Source organism: Tenrec ecaudatus, chromosome 4 (genome assembly GCF_050624435.1).
Source record: "Tenrec ecaudatus isolate mTenEca1 chromosome 4, mTenEca1.hap1, whole genome shotgun sequence".
Classification (NCBI taxonomy): Eukaryota; Metazoa; Chordata; class Mammalia; order Afrosoricida; family Tenrecidae; genus Tenrec; species Tenrec ecaudatus.
In genome coordinates, this window is record NC_134533.1 from 90,944,689 (window position 1) to 90,964,950 (window position 20,262).

At 43.3% G+C, this 20,262-nt stretch overlaps 1 protein-coding gene and 3 non-coding genes across 8 annotated transcripts in view; all 4 read left to right on the plus strand.

The window, feature by feature from the left end:
- The window catches only part of CEP295 (centrosomal protein 295), a 53,424-nt gene that overhangs the window by 26,689 nt on the left and 6,473 nt on the right, over positions 1–20,262 (plus strand). For all 5 annotated transcript variants that reach the window (XR_012783948.1, XM_075546451.1, XM_075546452.1 and 2 more), the window contains 11 exons: positions 1,976–2,065; positions 2,188–2,291; positions 6,261–6,398; positions 6,788–6,885; positions 7,232–10,715; positions 11,133–11,310; positions 11,457–11,600; positions 14,981–15,136; positions 18,651–18,754; positions 19,303–19,405; positions 19,852–20,100. Coding sequence is in view for 4 of the 5 variants with exons in the window: in XM_075546451.1 (XP_075402566.1) it covers positions 1,976–2,065; positions 2,188–2,291; positions 6,261–6,398; positions 6,788–6,885; positions 7,232–10,715; positions 11,133–11,310; positions 11,457–11,600; positions 14,981–15,136; positions 18,651–18,754; positions 19,303–19,405; positions 19,852–20,100 (4,848 nt within the window). In the remaining variant the exon portion in view is untranslated. The remainder of the gene's footprint in view (positions 1–1,975; positions 2,066–2,187; positions 2,292–6,260; positions 6,399–6,787; positions 6,886–7,231; positions 10,716–11,132; positions 11,311–11,456; positions 11,601–14,980; positions 15,137–18,650; positions 18,755–19,302; positions 19,406–19,851; positions 20,101–20,262) is intronic.
- LOC142447561 (U1 spliceosomal RNA) lies at positions 3,269–3,433 on the plus strand. Its single transcript, XR_012784244.1, has one exon. It is a non-coding gene; the product is annotated as a U1 spliceosomal RNA (small nuclear RNA).
- Positions 18,860–18,939, plus strand: LOC142447734 (small nucleolar RNA U2-19). Its single transcript, XR_012784392.1, has one exon. It is a non-coding gene; the product is annotated as a small nucleolar RNA U2-19 (small nucleolar RNA).
- Positions 19,124–19,194, plus strand: LOC142447733 (small nucleolar RNA U2-30). The gene has a single exon (XR_012784391.1). It is a non-coding gene; the product is annotated as a small nucleolar RNA U2-30 (small nucleolar RNA).

Here is a 20,262-nt window from a genome sequence, read left to right on the forward strand (position 1 = left end):
CACTTTCCTATTGTCAGGACACTAAACTAGGTCAGGCTTTTCTTGCCATCCTTGTGCTGCGGTAAGCATCCCTTTACTGAGGCCTCTGCCTGCACCTTTAATCACTCCCTTCAAGGAGCGCATTCCTGGTCAACACGTACATGTGAACGTGGTAATGACTTTTTGCATTGTGTTTAATTCACATGCTACCAGATACTTGTTGTCTTTACGTATTAAATTAAAATAACTCTTTTGTAAATAAGTAACCTATTTAATACATTTGATTTCAGAAGTTAGAGATTAAGGCAACCGTATCTCCTTTTTGAGTTCTATACAAGTATATGGTAATTGGGATAATGTAACTGATTTCTCTCTCTCTCTCTCTCTCTCTCTCTCTCTCTCTCTCTGGCTTAAAGTCAAAGATAAATGAATTTGTGAGGAAATTTTTTGCTACCAGGCTTCTAAAATAAGTCTGAAATAGTCTGTATTTGGAACTTGGCTTTTGTTCTAAGAATAATAGGGAGCCTTGAGATATTTTCACTTGGCTTGTGACCATTTTTAATTGGTTTACCTCCCTCCCTGTTTTCTCCCCATGGGTTTCTTTGCCCTTCATCCTGTTGTTTTCCCCACACGCACCCCCAAGCTCTTCCTCATAGCTCCTCTCTCTGCGTCAGCGCCCCCAATTCCATCTCCTCGGATGTCACAATGTTACATTCCCAAGCGGCATTTCTAGGCTGGATGGCAAGAGAAAGAAGAAACAGCAAAGTAGTTACAAAAGGAGTGGACAGAAAAGCAGGAGGCAGACTTTGGTGTTGCAAGCCCAGAAGTGGAGCAGCAGGAGGTCTTTCACATTTAATCCATAACCTATGTGTGTGTGGGGGGGGGGGGGCTTCCACAAAATCAAGGAAAAGGAAATTTTTTAAATTTCCCACTAACTTTTTGAAGCCCCTTTCTTTATTATTAGACTTTGTCCAGCCCATCATCTTATTTTATTATCCCCACTCCTGACTGCACCCCATACACATTGAATGGGCTGTGTTTTTTAATCCTTAAGGGATCTTTATGCCTGCTGATCTTTCTAGAAAGAGTCTTTACCTAGCTGATTCAGAGATCTGCTTTAATGTCGTTTCTTCAGAGAGCACTCATCTGACCCACCAGTCTAAATCAGATTTCATGATGATGATGATTATGGTCCTCTTTCAGCAGGGAGGTTGGTTTTGATATCACTGTAGCATAACCCCTGTTTTTCCTTTTAGAGTACTTGTCATAATTTCTAATTTTATAAGTTTGCTGGGACATTTATGCAATATTTCTGTCCCTCACTCAACACTGTAAAACTTCCCCTGATGCCTTCTTGCTTACCTCAGTGTCCCAGCATCGAGCCCATAAGTGAATGACTTTAAAATGGAAGCACTTGCTGACTACTCCAAGAGGGTCACGTAAGTTGCTCTAAGTTCTCTGATCTGGTTCTGTACACAACCAAAAAATTTTAGTACTCTGCTTTTTCTTTCCCTTTCCTCTTGCGTTTCAAACCTATGGACTTAGCTTTTTATCAGTTCTCTTTCACACGTTGCTTTTATTTACACTTTGTCCAACTGTTTTCTTGGGTTTACTGGGCTTGAGTTTAATAAGAGGGACTCATCAGGAAAGTGGCTGGATCTAAGTACAACATTGAGGTGGACCAAAGTTGAATTGTTAATCTAAACACCAAATTTGGTTTTACTATTTTTTGTAGTGCTAAGCTTGACAATGATTAAAATTTTGAAAAAAAGGAAAACCAAAGTCCCTGTCATTGATTCACTGCTGGTTCAAAGCAACCCTGTAGGGCAGGTGAGAAATGACTGTGAGTTGACGAGATTGTAACTCTTCAGAGGAGTAGAGTCCTGTCCTTGTCCCAAGGGCCAGCTGGTGGTTTTAAACACCTGGAAGCCACTCTGACACCAGGACTCCTTTGGCAATGACATCATGTTCTTAATGACAATGGTATCTCTTGCAGTTGAAAGTGATTCACTAACAATTGAATCTGGACCGCTTAGCACTGAAGATAAGACACTGTCATGTACCACAGACACTGAAAGGCCACGAGGTATTAAGCTTGCTTGATTTTTGCATCTTTTTCTAATAAAATGCCGTGTCCTAAATCAAAGGAAAAAGGCGTTGTGGTGTTCTGCCTTATTGAAACTCATTTTTGTTTGGGAATTCTCCTAGAAGTAAATGAAACTCAGCCTCTCACGACTGTGGTTCCGACTCCGGTTTTACTTCATCCTCAAGAAGAGGCAGCCAGAATTAGAATATCAGCAAGGCAGAAACGGGTAATTTGAAATTTTAATTTTAAAAGTTTTCCTCTCCCCTGACTTACGCTAATTTTGTCTGACCAATGAAATGTGTTGTGTATGACTACTTTTGATGCCATCTCTCCTACAGTGTCTTTAGAAATATCAGCAGCACGTCGTCCTTTGCAAGAACAATGGACGTTCTCTTTCCTGCGTTCTGCCTTGTCACACTTGTACTGTGCGTGCATTCTGACCGATTGTTACCGCTTTGTGGCAGCACCATCTCTGGCAGCTAGAACTGTGGGCCAGACTCTCAGTGGATCATTTTTTTCACAAACAGCTTGCCAGACCTTTCTTCTGAGGCATCTCTAGGTGGGCTCAAACTGCCTACTTTTCCGTTAGCAGCTAGGAAAATTAACCATTTTCCCTCCCAGAAGTATTTTACCTATAAAATGATAAAGACGCGCCTCTCTCTCTCTCTCTCTCTCTCTCTCTCTCTCTCTCTCTCTCTCTCTCTCTCTCTCTTTCCATACATAGATATGTAATTTTAGTTGAGTTTGGTTTCTGGTGCACTGCTTTATACATTGCAAATGCTCAGAAGTTTTGTAGGATAAATGAGTGCTTATTGAGTTGGTGCCGACTCAAAGCAAACAGTCTCTCCCCGAGGAGCAGCTAGTGTTTCAAACTGCTGACCTTCCAGATGGAAACCCAATGTGTAACCACTACACCACCAGGGCTCCCGCAGTTTGAGACAGCTAGATCTAGAAATCCTGCAATTCTTTTAAAATACATGTCAAAAGAAAAGTTAAGCCTTATTACTATCATTTTTGCCTCTCTCTTTAGTCGTTGTAATGAAACCTATCTAGCAAACAAACGTTTGCCATGCCTGTCAGTTTCAGCGTGCCGCTCCAGTGCCGTGCGTTGCGTCCCCCAGGATGTGCGACAGGCTGCATTGTCCGTTTCTTCAGAGAAATGGCTGTCTTCCCTGCTTTAGGTTTTTAAAAAGTTAAACAATCATACTTACCTGGCAGGGGAGATAACCATGATCACGAAGGTGGTTTTCCCAGGGCGAGGCTTATCCACTGCACATCGGATGTGCTGACCCCTGCGATTTCCCCAAATGTGGGAAACTCGACTGCTTAATTTGTGGTAGTGGGGGACTGCGTTCGTGCTCTCCCCTGTAAAACAAAACAAAACAAACAAACAAAAACTTAACCCCTAATGATAATTAAGCCCATGGGTTAATTATTATTAAGCCAGTCAGTTTTTTTGTTTGTTTTTTAACAATTTATTAGGGGCTCATACAACTCTAATCACAGTCCATACATATACATACATCACTTGTAAAAAGCACATCCATACATTCCCTGCCCCAATCATTCTCAAAGCATTTGCTCTCCACTTAAGCCCTTTGCATCAGGTCCTCTTTTTTTTTTTCCCCTCCCTCCCCTCTTCCCCCTCCCTCATGTGCCCTTGGTAATTTATACATCGTTATTTTGTCATATCTTGCCCTATCCGGAGTCTCCCTTCCCCCACTTCTCTGCTGTCCCTCTCCCAGGGAAGAGGTCACATGTGGATCCTTGTAATCAGTTCCCCCTTTCCAACCCACTCACCCTACACTCTCCCAGCATTGCCCCTCACACCCTTGGTCCTGAAGGTATCATCCACCCTGGATTCCCTGTGCCTCCAGCCCTCATATGTACCAGTGTACAGCCTCTGCCCTATCTAGCCCTGCAAGGTAGAATTCGGATCATGGTAGTTGGGGGGAGGAAGCATCCAGGATCTTGGAGAAAGCTGTGTTCTTCATCGGTACTACCTCGCACCCTAATTAACCCATCTCCTCTCCTAAACCCCTCTATGAGGGGATCTCCATTGGCCGACACTTGGGCCTTGGGTCTTCACTCTGCACTTCCCCCTTCATTTAATATGGTATATATATATATACATATACACACATATACATACATACACACACATGTATCTTTTTTTTTTTTTTTTGCATGATGCCTTATACCTGGTCCCTTGGCACCTCGTGATCGCACTGGCTGGTGTGCTTCTTCCATGTGGGCTTTTCTGCTTCTGAGCTAGATGGCCACTTGTTCACCTTCAAGCCTTTAAGACCACAGACACTTATCTCTTTTCTTAGCCGGGCACCATCACCTTTCTTCACCACATTTGCTTATGCACCCATTTGTCTTCAGCGATCCTGTCATGGAGGTGTGCAGTCAATGATATGATTTTTTGTTCTTTGATGCCTGGTAACTGATCCCTTCGGGACCACTCGATCACACAGGCTGGTGTGTTCTTCCATGTGGACTTTGTTGCTTCCGAGCTAGATGGCCGCTTGTTTATCTTCAAGCCTTTAAGACCCCAGTCACTATCTCTTTTGATAGCCGGGCACCATCAGCTTTCTTCACCACATTTACTTGTTCACCCAAGCCAGTCAGTTTTTAACCATAGTTTTAAAATATATCCTACTGGGTAGTGAAAATTCTTTCAGCCTTTCTTTCTTCTCAGATAAATGCTCTCTGGTCACCACTCAAGAGCGCAGGCTTTGACAGACTGTGGCTCTTGAGCCACATGCGGCTGTTCTTTGGTCCAAACATGTAACTCTGAAGAGATTGAAAATGAATGAAAAGAGGACTATTTTATTTAAAGGATATAGTCAGATAATGGTGATTTCATTTGTTTGTAAAAATATGTATGACTGGAATAATTTTGAAATCATTTTGAGTGACGGAATTGGCTCTTCCATCTTGAAAGTTTGCTGACCCATGTTCTCGACTCTAGAGCAGTGGTTCTCAGCCTTCCTAATGCCGCGGTACAGTGCCTCATGTGGTGGGACCCCCAACCTTGCAATCATCTTCGTTGCTACTTCGTCGCTGTCATTTAGGTACTGTGATGAACCGGGCGACCCCTGTGAAAGAGTTGTTCGACAGCCCCCCCAGGGGGTTGCGACCCACAGGTTGAGAACCCCTGCTCTAGAGGAATATTGTCAACTAAAACTTGCTGTGGTGACAAATATCCAGCTAGATGACCTTTCCAGTAGCCACCAGCCATGTGGCGATCAAGTACTTGAAATGTTGCTACTGTGACTGGAACTGCATTTTAAATGTTTCTGAATTGGGATTACTTTAAATGCAGGTAGGCAGGCAGAGCACATGACTGATGTGTTGATCCTACAGTCTAGACTGAGGCACTACAGAACTGTAAGCGTGCCACGGGCCCTCTGAAGTGTGGATGTTCTCGGCTATTACTACTCTTTCCCAATTAAAAAGAAGAATGTTGGAAATGCGTGTGGCCTTCCTGGATTTTGAAAGCAAGAGAGCTTTAACGAATGCTCCTGGTGCGCGTGCCTCTCCCCGTGCTGTTCAGGGTCTCTGTGTGTCAGGGACCGACTCTTCTGAGTGCTGCACTTAGACATGCCTACTACGTCCAGGCAGACACAGTCCCTGTCCTGGAGCTTAGAGCGAGTCTTGTCCATTCATAGTCCTTTGATCCTTTGTGAGTAGGTGTGTGCGCACGCACACGCCTGCATCCATGTGATACTGTGGATTCTGCTATTTGCCTTTTTATTCCTCTCAATTCTATGCATGAAAGAGAAGACATAGAACATTGCTCATTGTTTTGCTCTTTAGCCTCCTGATAACTGCACCCCTAAAAAAGAACTAATTCCCTTTGTCATTATTTATAGTGACAAATCACACATATCGGTGCACCATCAGTTACTACCTGTTTAGAGCTGGTTTTTCAGTGGTGGTCTGGGTTTCCCCTGAGTTATCAGAATGTAGAAATCGGTAATGTGCTTGAGTTTTCTTCCCGTCTCTGGCTTCCTTCCTTTGGCAATGGCCGTAGCAGAGAGAAAAATCCCCTTAGTTCTTGGATGATTGTATTCTTGGTGATTAAAAACTTTTTTGCTTTTTGATGTGATGAGTAAATTTTTATGTAAGTGAATTTCTTGTGAATTTTGAATAGAGTTCATTTTACTGGCAGTATGTATGTTACTAGATAATAGAGATAGAAGAACAGAAGCAAAAACAGTTGGAATTGCTGGAACGAATCGAACAACAGAAGCTAAGATTAGAAGCTGACTCCTTCAAGGCCCAGCTAGAAGAAGAAAGGAAGAGCAAAGCTCCACAGTCCAGGGTAGGATGCAGGAAGGCTCCTCTTGTCTTGCATAGATGGAGCATTCCGAAAAGGAAACTGGTCTTTCTTCCCTCCCCTTTTAGTGTGTGTAAGTACGTACCCATATGACTTTCAACTGTCAGTTTCTCTGGGGCACCACTATCTATGACCATGACTTACGTATGTAATGCATATGCTCTGTCCATTTGGCACTCTGGGAAAACAATGGGTTGCTTCCTTTCTTAAAACTATGATGAGAGGTGCCGGGGGTGGGGGGGTGTTTTGTTTTTGTTTTTCATGAACAAGAAAATTGAATTGAAAATTCAAATTTCTGAACTTCAGTTTATATACGATACAGGAGTATTTGTTTCCAAGTTTATGTGTTCATGAATGGCAGTGTCTTTTCTTAGGTGAATGCTGCTCCAGAACCGGGCCCCACCCTTTGTGAGGACGCTCGTCACAGACAGATGATTCATGACTATCAGCATCAGCTTTTAGAGCACAGCAGGTATTCAAACGCCAAACCAAACCCGTCGTCTCAAATGGGTTCTCGCTCGTTGCGGCATCCCCCGGCCATGCTTTCTGTGTGACCATATGTGGCTGCATCTTCAGCATGTAGTATTTAGTCTCCAGGAGGGTCTGACTGGGCTTCCCTCAGAACTACAGCTGATAGCCCTCCCATGGCAACGTGAGAGTCATTCCTTTGGCTATGATTGTAACCATGTTACCATGATTGTGCCCAACCCTAGATTGCTGTTTGTTATATTTAATGTATAGACACTTGAGGATAAAGGACTTCGGGGGTTTGTTGTTTTTTCATCATAAACAAACAATGTGTGTTTGATTTTTGTCAGATTACACAGACGGTCTATTGAAGCTGCCCGCAAACAGTTACATGACTATCAGACTGTGCTAAAAGAAAGGTACCTGTCTGTGTCCGCTCCATCCACCATACCTGATTCCGCGCCACCTCAGAAGGCTGAAAGGCCCACGCTCATATCAGAACATCAGGATCCAGGTCCGAGACCCACGCTGAGTCCTAGCAAATTTCATCCCGTACAGATAGCCCCGTTAGAACAAAGTCATCTTCAAGTGCCAAGAGAGAAGCTCTTTTCTCAAAGACAGGCGGAAGTGGTAGACGCATTCAGCACGTCAAATGTTCTAGCCAGACAATGTGTGGAACCACAAGAACCTCTAAGGCTGTTCCCACATGCTGAAACGCAACAGAGACCATCTACATCCGTGCCAGTTTCAAGGGCTTTGTCACCTGATGGGCCCGTAATATTGCAGAAGGCTAGAGAAATATCTAGGGCAACGGCTGTTCAAACTGTAGACTCTCAGCAGATACTCTCAGATCACAGTCCAAGTGTTGCTTCTAAGCTGACCGAGGCCTCTCTGTTTCTGCCTCTGGTTGCTGAGCGTTCTTTTTGTTCTCTGCCTGCTAAAGAAGAGTACGGGAGAACCCAGGAGCACCTTTCAACCAAGAGCGAAAGTGTGTTTTCCTTCGCCCACTCCGTAGTCAGCCAAACACAGGACAGGCTCTTGCTCTCCTCAGAACATCTGACGGCCCAGCAAGGCAATTTGAAGGCTCTCCAAGAACAGCTGAACCTACACCAAGAAGTTCTTCAAGCAAGACAGGAGTCTCATGAGCAATTCCTTCTGCACAAGCAGAAAGAACTGGAAGAGCAACTTGACATCTCTCTGTTTGTGCCATCGGTAGCTCCGCTTTCATTTGTTTCCCTCCCTTCTGCCAAAACCGAATTAGGGCAAATCCATGACTCTTCTTTATCCAAGAAAGACACAGCAGTGTGCGCAGACCATCCTGTGTTCCCACAAATTCAGGAGAGGACTTTGAATTTTTCAGCGTCTAATTTATCCCAGCAAGATAAAATTAAGTTTGTCCATGAGCAGCTGAATGTCCAGAGGGACAGGCTTCAGGCTAGGCGAGAAGCTCAGGAAGTATTATGTGTACAGAAACAGAGGGAATGGGATGAAAGTGTATCTTCTGAGCAGGCTGTTGACTCCTCTACCACCCCATCTCTGCTGACTCAGCGTCCATTCCCATCATTGTCCTCTTTGGAAACTAGAGCTGGAAAAAGCCAGCAGCAGTATTTATCAAAGAGTGAGGAAGGAGTCTTCTCAAGCCAGTCTGAAATCCCAGCATATCAAGACCGGTCTTCGCATTTCGTACATCCGTTCCTACCTCAGCAGGATTGTTTTAAGCTCCTTCCAGGACAGCTGACTGTGCAGAGGGATGCACTTCCGGCTAGGCATGAAACCCAGGCTGACTTACTTGTACACCGAGAGAATGATTTGGAGGTCAGTACTTCTGGGCAGATGAGTTCTTCATTCTCCACCATCGTTGCTCAAAATTCAGTTGCTTCACAAGCTTTTGCCAAACCTGAACCTAGAAGAATTCAGAACCTTTCTTTATCTGAAGCGAGTCAAATTCCTTCAAATCGTATGGTAGTCCCAACATTTCCAGGTAAATCGCTTGCAGGTTTTCCGCAGCATAAGCTCGGACAACAGGAAAATGTGGCAGCACTGCCGGAACAGTCGCTCGTGCAGAGGGGCATACAAGGCACTAGCCAAGCAGTTTGGGAATTTGTGCAGAAACACGGTGAAGTGGACAAAGGGGTTTCTACTGAACCAGTGGGCCCCTCTTCATCCCTATTCCAGATAGCTGAATTGGAAAGATCCCAAGAATTCATGTCACTCAAAAATGACAGTTCGTTTTCCCTAAGCCATTCTGTGATCCCAACATTTCAGGAAAGACCTTTGAGTCGTTCACAACAGACACCCCTAAAAGATCATTTGGAAGGACGCCAAGAGTGGCTGGACATGGAGAACAGGGCTCTTCATTTTAGCCAGAAAGCTCAAGAAAACCAATCATCCGAGCAAACTGTGTCTTCTTCACTCGTATCCCAGTCCGGGCAGTTGTCTAGGACTTCTTTGCCTCCTGCCGGTACGGTCCAGGAGCCTGTCTCGGTCGAGAGTGACAGTGGAACTGTGTCAAGCCGTTTTCAGGTCCCACAATTGCAGGATAGACTTTTGAGGATATCACAATTGATCCAGCCTCAACAAGAGAACTTGAAGTCACTTCAAGAGCAGTTAGCGACACAGAGGCAATCTATTGTCCAGTCTAGACAGGATATGCAGGGACAATTACGTTTACATCCACAGAGTGGGTGGAAGGAAAAAATACCTCCTGAACTGGCTGGTGCCTGGTCCGTTGTTCCCTCGGTAGCGCAGCCTTCATCCGCGTCGACGTCTCTCCCTGAGCTGAAGAGCATCCAACCCTCTTGCCCAGCTGAGATGGAGCATGCAACCCCCTTGAGTCTTGCTGCGCGGCCAAGATTGCCCGCGCAGCTTTTGGACTTTTCAAAGCCTGTTTTACCTCAGCAAAATAACTTGATTACAGCTCAAGGAGCCCTAGGTGCACAGCCGTATGCTCTTCCTGCTGGTGAGAAAACCCAGGAAGGACTGGCTTTGCCCGGGCCCTGTGAATCCGAGGAACAGGGACCTGTTGAACACTTGATCCCGCCTCGCTACGGAGATTTGACAGCACTTCAAGAGCAGCTCGATGTGCAGAGGAGAACCCTTCGCTCTGCGCAGGAAGTCCATGAACAGTTGCTTTCACAAAGACTAAGTCAGTTAGAGAAGAGGGTATCATCTGCGCAGGTCGGGGCCTCTTCATTATCACCCCAGGTCGCCCTACCTGGTGTGGACTCTGAAAGAACCCGAGAGTTTTTTCCAGTGAAAAGTAGCAACACCATTTCCTCAAGTGATCCGGAGCTTCCAGAAACACATGCGAGGCTTGTGAGTTCATCCCCGTCTGGTCTGCCTCCACAAGATAGTTTGATAGCACTTCAAGGGCGATTGGACTTGGAAAGAGAAGTGATGAAGTGTTCTAGTGAGGAAACCCAGGAAGAAATGCTTTTAAACAAACAAAGCACGTCGAGCAAAAGCGGCTCTTGTGAACACGCTCTCTTCTCTCTGGCTCTGCCCAAAGAGCTGGGGCCGTTGTTTATCCCACTGCCTTTTGCGGAAACCAAATCTAAAAGAATTTGTGGCTGGGAGACCTCCAACCATGAACACAAAGCTCCCCCGAGCAGTTTGGTGACCCCCAGGTTACAAGATGCTCTGAGGTTTTCACAGCCTGCCTTAACTCAGCAAGATAACGTGGCGCTTCAGAAGCAGTTGGATCTACAGAGAGAAGCTCTACTACGTTATAGCCAGAAAGCCCAAGAAGAGTTGCTTGTCCATCGACAAACAGCACTGCAGCAGCAGATACAGAGACATCAAGAGACCTTGAAGGATTTCTTTAAAGACAATCAGGTACGTGTTAAACTGGAATGTATGAGAATTAAACAACAGAAATTAGTTAAATATTAGTTTTAGAACTAGATCTAGGAACAGAACTTTTGCCTGATTAAAAATGTTTTGTGGTAAGACAGTAACACAAAGACTGCCATTTTAAACCATATGTTCAATGATATTAATCACATTGACAGTTCTGCAACCCTCTCCCTTATCTGTTTTCTGAATCATTTTTATTACCCAAACAGGTGCTAGAGAAGCTAAGTTTTAGGTCCAGGTGTTTTTTAATCAACAGGTAAGGTTGCAATAGTGTGATTGGTGGAACGATTTATTTGGTTTCGGTTCTAATTTAAAGAACAGTGGTATAAAGCTAATGAAGAATTCTTCAAATGTTCCTTCATCCTGTTTAATCCTCTTACCCACTTGCTTTTTCAGACAAGCAAGCCTCCTCTTGAAGATGACTTAAAAGGCCAGAAGATGGAGCAGCTCCGAGAGTGGTTTCCTTGTCTGCAAGACCTCGCCAGAGACGGTCGGGAAGGTGGTCGTCACGCCCCTAGGAATGGCTCTGGTGACCATCTACTGCTTTCAGAAGTTACCGCTACCAAGCCAAGTGGTAAGACCGTTTGTCATATTGGATTGCCATCTTCCTCCTGCTTTTACATTGCTTTCGTCCCTGTACATTGTTGACTAAAGGAAAGTGTGTGGCATGTTAATAGATTTTTTAAATCGTATTTAACATTGTCTTTGCCGCCTTGATAGGTGAACATCTGAACAAAGAGTGGGGTAGGAGACCCTCAAAGCCGCCTCTAGCAAAAGTTAAACGTGGATTGGACTTGCACCAACACGAACTCAGTGCAATCCAGGAAGCGGAGTCACCGGGGAGTGCCAGAGCTTCTATGCTAAGTAAAGAGAAGGGCTGACAAAACTTCATTTTTCAGCATGCTCGTTGTTGTTAAAAGAGATGCTAAGTAATCGCTAAAGGAACAATAATGGTGTGTGTGAAGCAGTGCTTACAATTTAGATGTAAGAAAATGGTTGCATTGGGTTGCTAGCTTGTTTTCCCAGTGAGGTAAACCAATCTGCTGGATGCAGACTCACTCACTGTCATCGAGTCAATTCCAACCCTACCGGGCAGGGTAGAACTGCCTGCCGGTTTCCAAGATTGTAAATCTGTGCACAATAAAGTCTTGTCTTTCTCCCCTGAAGCAGCTGGTGGTGTCAAACAGCAGCCCAATTTGTGACCACTACACCACCTGGGCTCCTTTGGTGGGTGCAGATGCACCTATTTCCTGTGTGTATGACAGAGGCCCTTGGGATACATTCCTCAGAAGACTGTTTTTCCAAGGCTACTCTGTAGAGTTATTCTGACTTGTAGAGACACCAGAGTATGGAGTAGAATTGCTTGATAGTGTTTCTGAGGCTGTATGTCTCTATGGAAGCATGCTGCCTTATCTTTTCCTCATGGAGTGGCCGAGGGTTTGAACTGGTTAGCAGACTAACACGTCATCCACTGGACTACCGACCCATTGCCATCGAGTGGGTTCTGACTCATTGTGACCAGCGGACAGAGAGTGTTTCCAAGGCTGGGAACCTTTGCTGGGGCAGACAACCTCAGCCTCCTTCCGAAGAGCAGGTGGTGGTTTTGAAATGCAGACCTTGTGGGGATTAGCAACCAACACAACCCACTGTGCCTTGTAGAGGTGATAATAAATACAAGAGGAAACACTGCTCTGCTTTTATTACCTTTCTTCCTGTTCATTTCTGGGGAATGACAGCACTGTTATAGTAACAGCAACTTTTTCTAATATCTTTCCTGGGGTTTGTTTGTTCCCCCCTTTTCATAGCATAGGGCTTTTGTTCCTTGAATATAAAATATTACGTATCTCCTTTGGATGTTTGTGTTTAGTGTTTAAGTTTGCTTTGATCCCGTGCATGTTTGATGTTGCTCTGAGGTTTTCCTGTTGACTGTATGACATTTAGTAAGTTTCTCACTATTGCCTTGTATACTGAGTGGCGTGCAAAAAAAGACAAGGTGGAAGTTCAATGTGTGATTCGGTATTATTTACTATTGGACTTCGCGGAAAAAGTTGGCTTTTCATTGGGGTCTTTGGGTTTAATATCTGTAGTTCTTTTAACTGAAGCAATATATAGTTCAATTTACTCAAAAAGTGACCCTCCAAGCTTTGATGCAGGCTGGCTCTTGGTGGCACGGGGCCAGACCTGGGGGAGCTGGAGACCTCACTGTTAATGCAGCCTTTCTCTGGATCCCCTTGCTTTGCTGGGACCATCCTGCCACTCCCTTTAAGCCTGACCTCCTTTCTTTGCCTGGTAGCCCTGAGTTCAAAGTCTCAGATTTGATTTCTGCCAAGGATAAGGCTTCTCTGCTCAGCGCCTGGCCCTGCAGGACAGGGATTTCAGGCTTGGAGGGATGGAGGGGCGCCTGACTGTCACAAGTAGTTTCTTTGAAGCATTTTCCCCCATTCTTGTTCCATGGCTCACATTTACATTTTCCTTTTATAATACCTGCTCCAAGTGTTTCTGGGGTTTTGCACAACAAACCAGCTTTCAGGTTTTCTTAGATCTCCCACCCCTTTGCTTGTTTTTACTTTTATATCTGGAGAAGTGTACAGATCTTAAATGTTCATTTCAGTAATGTGTCACAAAGTGAGCCACACCCATGGACCCACCCCTAGGTCACGAACTGGCACACTTTACACTAGAGCACCTCATGGACACCTTGTTTTCTCCAACTATGATTCTCTGTCTTCCCAGAATAAACCCTCCTGCCAATTTCTTAACCAAGGACAGCATAGTTATTTGAACCAGAGTTAGAATTACACAGGTCAGTTAGGGTGGCAAACACATCGGGCTGCTACTTGCAAGGCCAACAGTTTGAAACAACCAGCCACTCTGTGTGAGCAAGATGTTTCCCAGTATCGTAAAGATTTACAATTTTGGAAACCCACCAGGACAATTACATTTGTCCCACAGGGTCTCTGTGAGTGGAATTGACTTGATGGCAGTGAGTTTGGGCTTTTAAAAAAATTTTTAAAGCGTATGTTATGAATGCTTATTATTCTATATAATACCATCAATGGTTGGTTAGTTCCCCCGAGTACTTTTCCTGTGCTAAGTCAATTCTGGTGTGTAAGCTAGTATTAAAAAGCAGAGGTTTTGTTAAAAAGAAGACTGTCTGCACTGAGCATTGTATTCTTTTAAAGAGTTGTTCAGACCAAATTGATGATGATACAACACTACCCAAGAATTGGAGGGCAGGGAGTGGAGGTTAATGCACAAGGAATAATTTAGAAAAGGAGGGTGAGGATGGGGGTTCAACTTGAATGTAACAGAGCCCCTGGATTGTTCATGTAGAAATGGTGTAATTGAGATCGTATTCTGTTTTGTACATTTTCAAGAGCAAAAATAAATGAGTCCTTTAAAATTTCTTCTAAAAACTGAAGTAAAATAATTGAAGGTCTGAGTGAAAGACAAGCAATTATTATTTTCTTGCTACACACATCAGAAGGTCGCTACAAACTTGGTTTCTTTTGGTTTTCTTCGTAAGCAAATACTTTCATAGTCGTGATTTCCCAGATGTGAGGAGAACCAATGGCCATTCCTTAACAAAAAACAAGCCTTTCCTTTGTGCAGTGTTTATAGATTTGAGACATGGGCTCTTTAGAACAGCAGTTCTCAACCTGAGGGTTGCGACCCCTTTGGCGGGTTGAATGACCCTTTCATAGGGGTCGCCTGATTCATAACATTAGCAAGATTACAGTGATGAAGTAGCAATGAAAATAATTTTATGGTTGGGGAGGTCCCCACAACACGAGGAACCGTATTAGGAAGGTTAAGAACCACTGCTTTAGAAGCTGGATGTTCACAAAAGATTCAATGTTTAAAGTTGGCAAGTTGTTTTACACAAATGCTGAATTCGTTTGGTTATTTGGCCACCTTAGTATACAAACTTAGTTACTTATCTGTAATCTGAACTGCCATTTTAGTTTTGACTAATTCTACATTGGAGTGGTTACAACTCATTGGGCTGCTACTACAAGTTCAGCAGATTGAAACCACCAGCTCCGAAGGAGAAAGCTAAGGCTTTTCTACTCCCATTAAAAAGTGACAGGCTCAGAGACTCCCAGGGATAGTTGTGCTCTGCCCCGTAGAAGAGTCGCCGTGGATTAGATCCATTGGATGGCAGTGAGCTTGTTGGGGTTTTTTGCAGGGCTGAGAAGTAAGTGGAAATCTAATGCGGTGATTTTTCTTTTTTCCATTCCCAGGTAAAAGAGATTTCTGTCATCAAGACAGAGATCCCATGCGAGTCTCCATCAGCCGAGAACATAGTTTACTTGATAGCTCTCTGGACTTTACCTCTGTTGGTCATCATCTACCAGGTGCTCAGAAGAATGTCTGCAGGGATGGCGATGATGAAGCAGGTGAGAGACCAGTGACTGGGAAATGAAATTGTTGTGCACCAGGGTGCATACAAAAAGATAACATGCTTTGATGTGCCACTGCCTGGCAGATGAGCTCCAGGGTTAGGGGTAGGGGAACATGCATGGGGGCTCCCCTGCTGTGTACCTCTGTGCCAGAAGTGTTTCCGTGCCTGGTTTCCTGAAAAGGGTATGGTAGGCGAAATCAGTTTGGGAACCTATGTTCTATGCAGTTGATAAAATAAACGAGAATAATTTTTCTCTGGGTAGAAACCTATCTGGAATGAGAATCGCTAAAGTATTCTTACAGATTTCTTTTTGAGCGAGCTTTAAGTCATATGCACTCATGTTTTAGAAAGTTTTTTTAATCAGTGGCATGTGTTATTTTTATATAAGGTTGAATGAAGGAAATGTAGCTTATTTAGAAAGTATGATTCATTTTGAATGGTTGAATAAGTACTAGGAGAAAATACATGAGACTGCATTTTATACGATTAATAGCCTCTCCATAGTTTGTGTTCGAATCTGTTATGATCCACATTTAATCAAATACTATTAAATATTATCCTTAAATTTTATCTGGCATTCTAAATTTCTTTACGTTTATTTTCAAGTATTTGGAGAATAAAGATAATTTTAGAAACAGTGCCTGAAATCATTTCATCTTACCACCCAATGTGCATTTTTTGCCTTTAAAAACGGGTGGTTACGTAACTCGCTGCCCTGTATATAGAATCCTGCATTCTGACCCTACAGGGCAGGTTTACTATTGCTTCATGGGCTCTAAGGCACTTGCGGAGTAATTAGTTTTCCAACCAGATTGCTACATTAGCTATAATAGAAGTACTTGAATAATTATTGTTTAGTTTGTAACTAACTTAATGTAATGAAAAGTGAGTTAAATTTTCTAGGATTTATAGAAAAATTGGCTTTTATATCTATAATAATCTTTAAAAATTCTAAATGGCATACTTTCTATTGAATTATAATAAAGCAGTTTAAAGTAAAACTGTTATATTCTTCTTTTAGATTTATCCACTTGATATTTGATTTCTTTTTTCTACCTGTCAGTGCCACCAGAAATAACGCATGTAGTTGAACATAGGTGGGCCCCTTGACATGTTGCAATGAGAGACCACAGACCCCAGGGAACCACCTGAAAGGTTCTTGTCATGGAAAAGGACTTGTGTCATGTGATTTGGAGAAGGCTCCGAGGGCTTTGTGCATTGACTGCTGCCAGCATGCAGGCGTCACTTTAGTATTGAATACCTCCAGTGTCCAGGGGGCCCTGGAAGAGTGGAGCCAGGCCAAGTCTGTAATTGGAGAACAGCATTTGCCCAGTAGCCAGGATGAGGTAGTGCTTGGCCATTTGTGTGCTTTGAACAATGGTCATGTGTTTGTCTATATTGAGACTTGACTACACGTAGTCTGGTCACCTAGTAGCCTTGTCTAATACTGTGCTCTGTGAAGTGCCTGAGGCCTAGGGGAGAGCGCCGAGACCTTGCTGTGAGTTGCTGGCCAGTCCCTAGCAACATGACCACCTTGCCCAGTTCTCCCTTGGCTTCAGTCTCTCAGGGGCTGCTTTTTTCTTTCTTATCCCTGCCCAGAGCCACGCAGTGTGTTTCGGTTTTGTTACTTCCCCATTTCCTCCCTCCTGCTTTGTTCACTTCCTCTCCACCTCTCACCTGACTTCTTTGTGCTTTCTTAGGAGGCCCTGCTAACCCAGACCTCATGCCCTTTGCTGTGGAATGAGCGCATGAAGTGAGGCTTCGCTTTTCAGTGAAAGCAGGACGTGGTGCCTGCCTGCTTAGGAGATGGGCTCATTCTGTAGAGTTCCCCCCGGAATTTTACCTTCTCTTGGTTAACTTATTCAAAATTTCAGCTAATGTGAATCATAGGTTCCCAATATATTGGGCCTACTGCTTCCTTAAAAGAAAGAAATTACTCAGCACCCTCCTGGCAATGAGCAGCATCTGTCATTCAGCCCCAGTGCAACGTAAAGTGTAGGCACCTTCTGTCGCAGCCCTCCCAGTGCTGGGGAGCGCTGGGATCCACATTACCAAACAGCCAGCTCAGTTAATTGGGTCACCGTCTTTTTACTTTTTTAATTGAATGGGGTAAAATACTTGATGTGTTTTTCCCCCAGATATTTGTTTGTTTGTTTGTTTAATAAATCCTTTTGTTGGGGCTCATACAACTCTTATCACAATCCATACATACATCAATTGAGTAAAGCACCCTTATACATTCGTTGCTCTCGTCCTCAAAATTCGCCTTTCGCTTTGGTTCCTGGAATCAGCTCACTTTCCTTTTTTTCCTTCCCCCTCCCTCCCCGCTCTCCCCTCCCTCATGAGCCCTTAATAATTTATAATTTATTATTTTATCTTATCTTACACTGCCCGGCGTCTCCCCTCACCCATCTTCCTGTTGCCTGTCCCCACAGAGAGGAGGTTACATGGAGATCCCTGAGATCAGTTACTTGATCTTAATCCTTAAATTGTATTTAGATGTAATACATGACAGTAACTATTAATACTTCATATTAATATATCTATATTATGTATAGCTATGGTTTGTGGGAATTTGGGGGATATATATACACAAGCATACATGTGTTGTCGTCATTTAAGAAATGTTTAAACACACATTTCAACATAATTGTGTAATCTATAGTATCACGGAAAAAATGTAATGTAAAAAATTATTTTGAGCATATGTTTGGTAGCGCAGTTTTAATTGTGTTCTATTTCTTAGTCACAAATTGCCATATGCCTAGATCCACCAGCTTTCTCGAACATTGGCATGAGCATAAAGAAAACCGTCTCAGAATGCCTGCATTACTATAATGTGACAGCAAGTGTTTTTATATCTTAACTATAATGAGGAACAATTCATAACTAACACAATATACCTTCATTGTAAACCTTGAAAACATTAAAAAGTAAAGTTAAAACAAAAAAGTAGTACAAGTTACTCCCTGTGCTACCATTCCTAAGTATCCACTGGTTACACTGGGGTTTTTTCTTGTATTTTCATCATGCATCTTTTGTGATTGAGTATGCTTGCTCAGTTGTAATGACAAGAACATTTTTCATCTCCCCTCGGTTATTTTCTCGCTCTAAGACTTAGTATTCATATATTCCCTTAAAAGTTTTATGCATAGAATAACAGTGACAATTGCAACTTTTCCAGGTGAAAGTATGTTTTATTTTTAGTGAGTGAGAGTGAGTGAGAGAGTGAGTTAGTGGGAGGGTGAGTGAGTAAGAGAGTTAGTTAGTGGGAGGGTGAGTGAGTGAGTGAGTGAGTGAGTGTGAATGAGTGAGTGAGAGAGTGAGTGGAAAGTATATTTTTAGTGAATGTTTTTAATGAATAATAAGATGATTTTCTTCAACTAGGAAAGTAAATCGCAGGAAATGGTGCCTGCCCTCTGGTGCTAAGAATTGATTTGTCCTAACCCAAACCTTACTTTGGTTGGTGGAAGAGGTGGGACGGGTTTGAACTCAAATCTATTTTGCAGTCGAGGCCAAGGATCCTGTTGCTGAGAATCACACAATATTAAGTCATGCTGTGGAAGAACAAGCACCTGCGAATCTGGGTTCAACTCTGAAGCCAGAAAGTAAGGTTAGTAACATCTGACATATGCTACAATTTTAAAAGCGCTATTTGGCTGTATATTCTAATATTAGCCAATGGCTTCATTCTCTGAGATCTGCGCTTACTGAAGTGGATCAATGATGAAAATAGCCAAATCTGAGCATCCGAGGACCTTCCGGTCTACCTGATGCATGATCTTCATCGTTCTGGGAAGCAGTAGTATAAAATTGTGTGTGTGTGTGTGTGTGTGTGTGTGTGTGTGTAATGGCGTAAATGGTACGCGTGTGTGTGTGCTAATCAGTCTGAGCAATGAGAGGAAGCAGTAGTATAAAATTGTGTGTGTGTGTGTGTGTAATTGATGGCGTAAATGGTACGTGTGTGTGTGCTAATCAGTCTGAGCAATGATGAGAAAGTTTTACTACTGACCTTGATAACCCTGAAGGTTTTCTACACTTGACCTGAGCTCAGAATTGATGTTGATGATTTTTAGTTTTCACTATACTCCATTTTAAATGTCATTTTTCCCTTGCTAGTACATTCTGTATTATAGTCTAATCTTCTCCTTTGATTTTTAGACTGAGACACAAGAGATGTCTCATGAGCCATTATCTTCAATCACCATTTCTACTGGGAGCTTTTTAAGTTATGAAAACACAGATTTGAGCCCTACTGATCCAGGTAAGAACATTCAGAATGAGTGTAAGCAAATTGATATACCACTAACAGTTGAGTTACTATGGCAGTGGGAGGAAGCTTTACTTCTTTAAATCTCAAAAGTAAAGTGTTCACTGCACACCCCATTTAATATGTTCTAACTATGAATTGTATGATTCGTGGATTATATTCCAGGGAAACTGTTAAAAATTAAAACACTAAACTTGTTGCCATACACAGCCCCCAAAGTAAAAGTGTCCACGCTAGAATCATAAGCAATTTAATCATCGAAATACGAGTGGCAGCCAGAGGCCTGCACACCTACAGAAGTTCTCTGTGGACCCTTACCACAACTTTGCGACGTACTCACTGTCACGCTTTCCCGTTCACTTATCCGCCAGCGTATTGTCATGTCTCTCAGGAATGACCCGGCCATGGCAGTGAATTCTTTGACTCGATTCCATTTCCAGAGTCCTCTGCAGAGCAGGTGGACCGTAGCCAACAAGAATCCACCCCCGCAAAGGAAGAGGAGACAAGTTTTACAAGTACTGTTACTCCTTCCACACAATCTTCTTATCAGAGGCAGGGATCTTCTGACATCCACAAGCCTCCCTTGCCTGTGCTGGAAACATTGACATCGGGCCAGACGAATGTGCAGCAGATCATAGACAAGTACATAAATGAAGCCAGTGTGGTGCCTGGAAAAACTGACAGTAAGGGTACGTAACTAGGGGTTTGCAACTTTTCATCCTTTTTAGTTTTAAATAGTGGTTTTCTAAACTTGATGCTTTTATAAGCTGCTGCGGTCCAGTTATAACACAAGCATTGAGAGGATTTAATGAGAAAAGGAATCTGGAGTCATCTACACTGACTGGAGAACA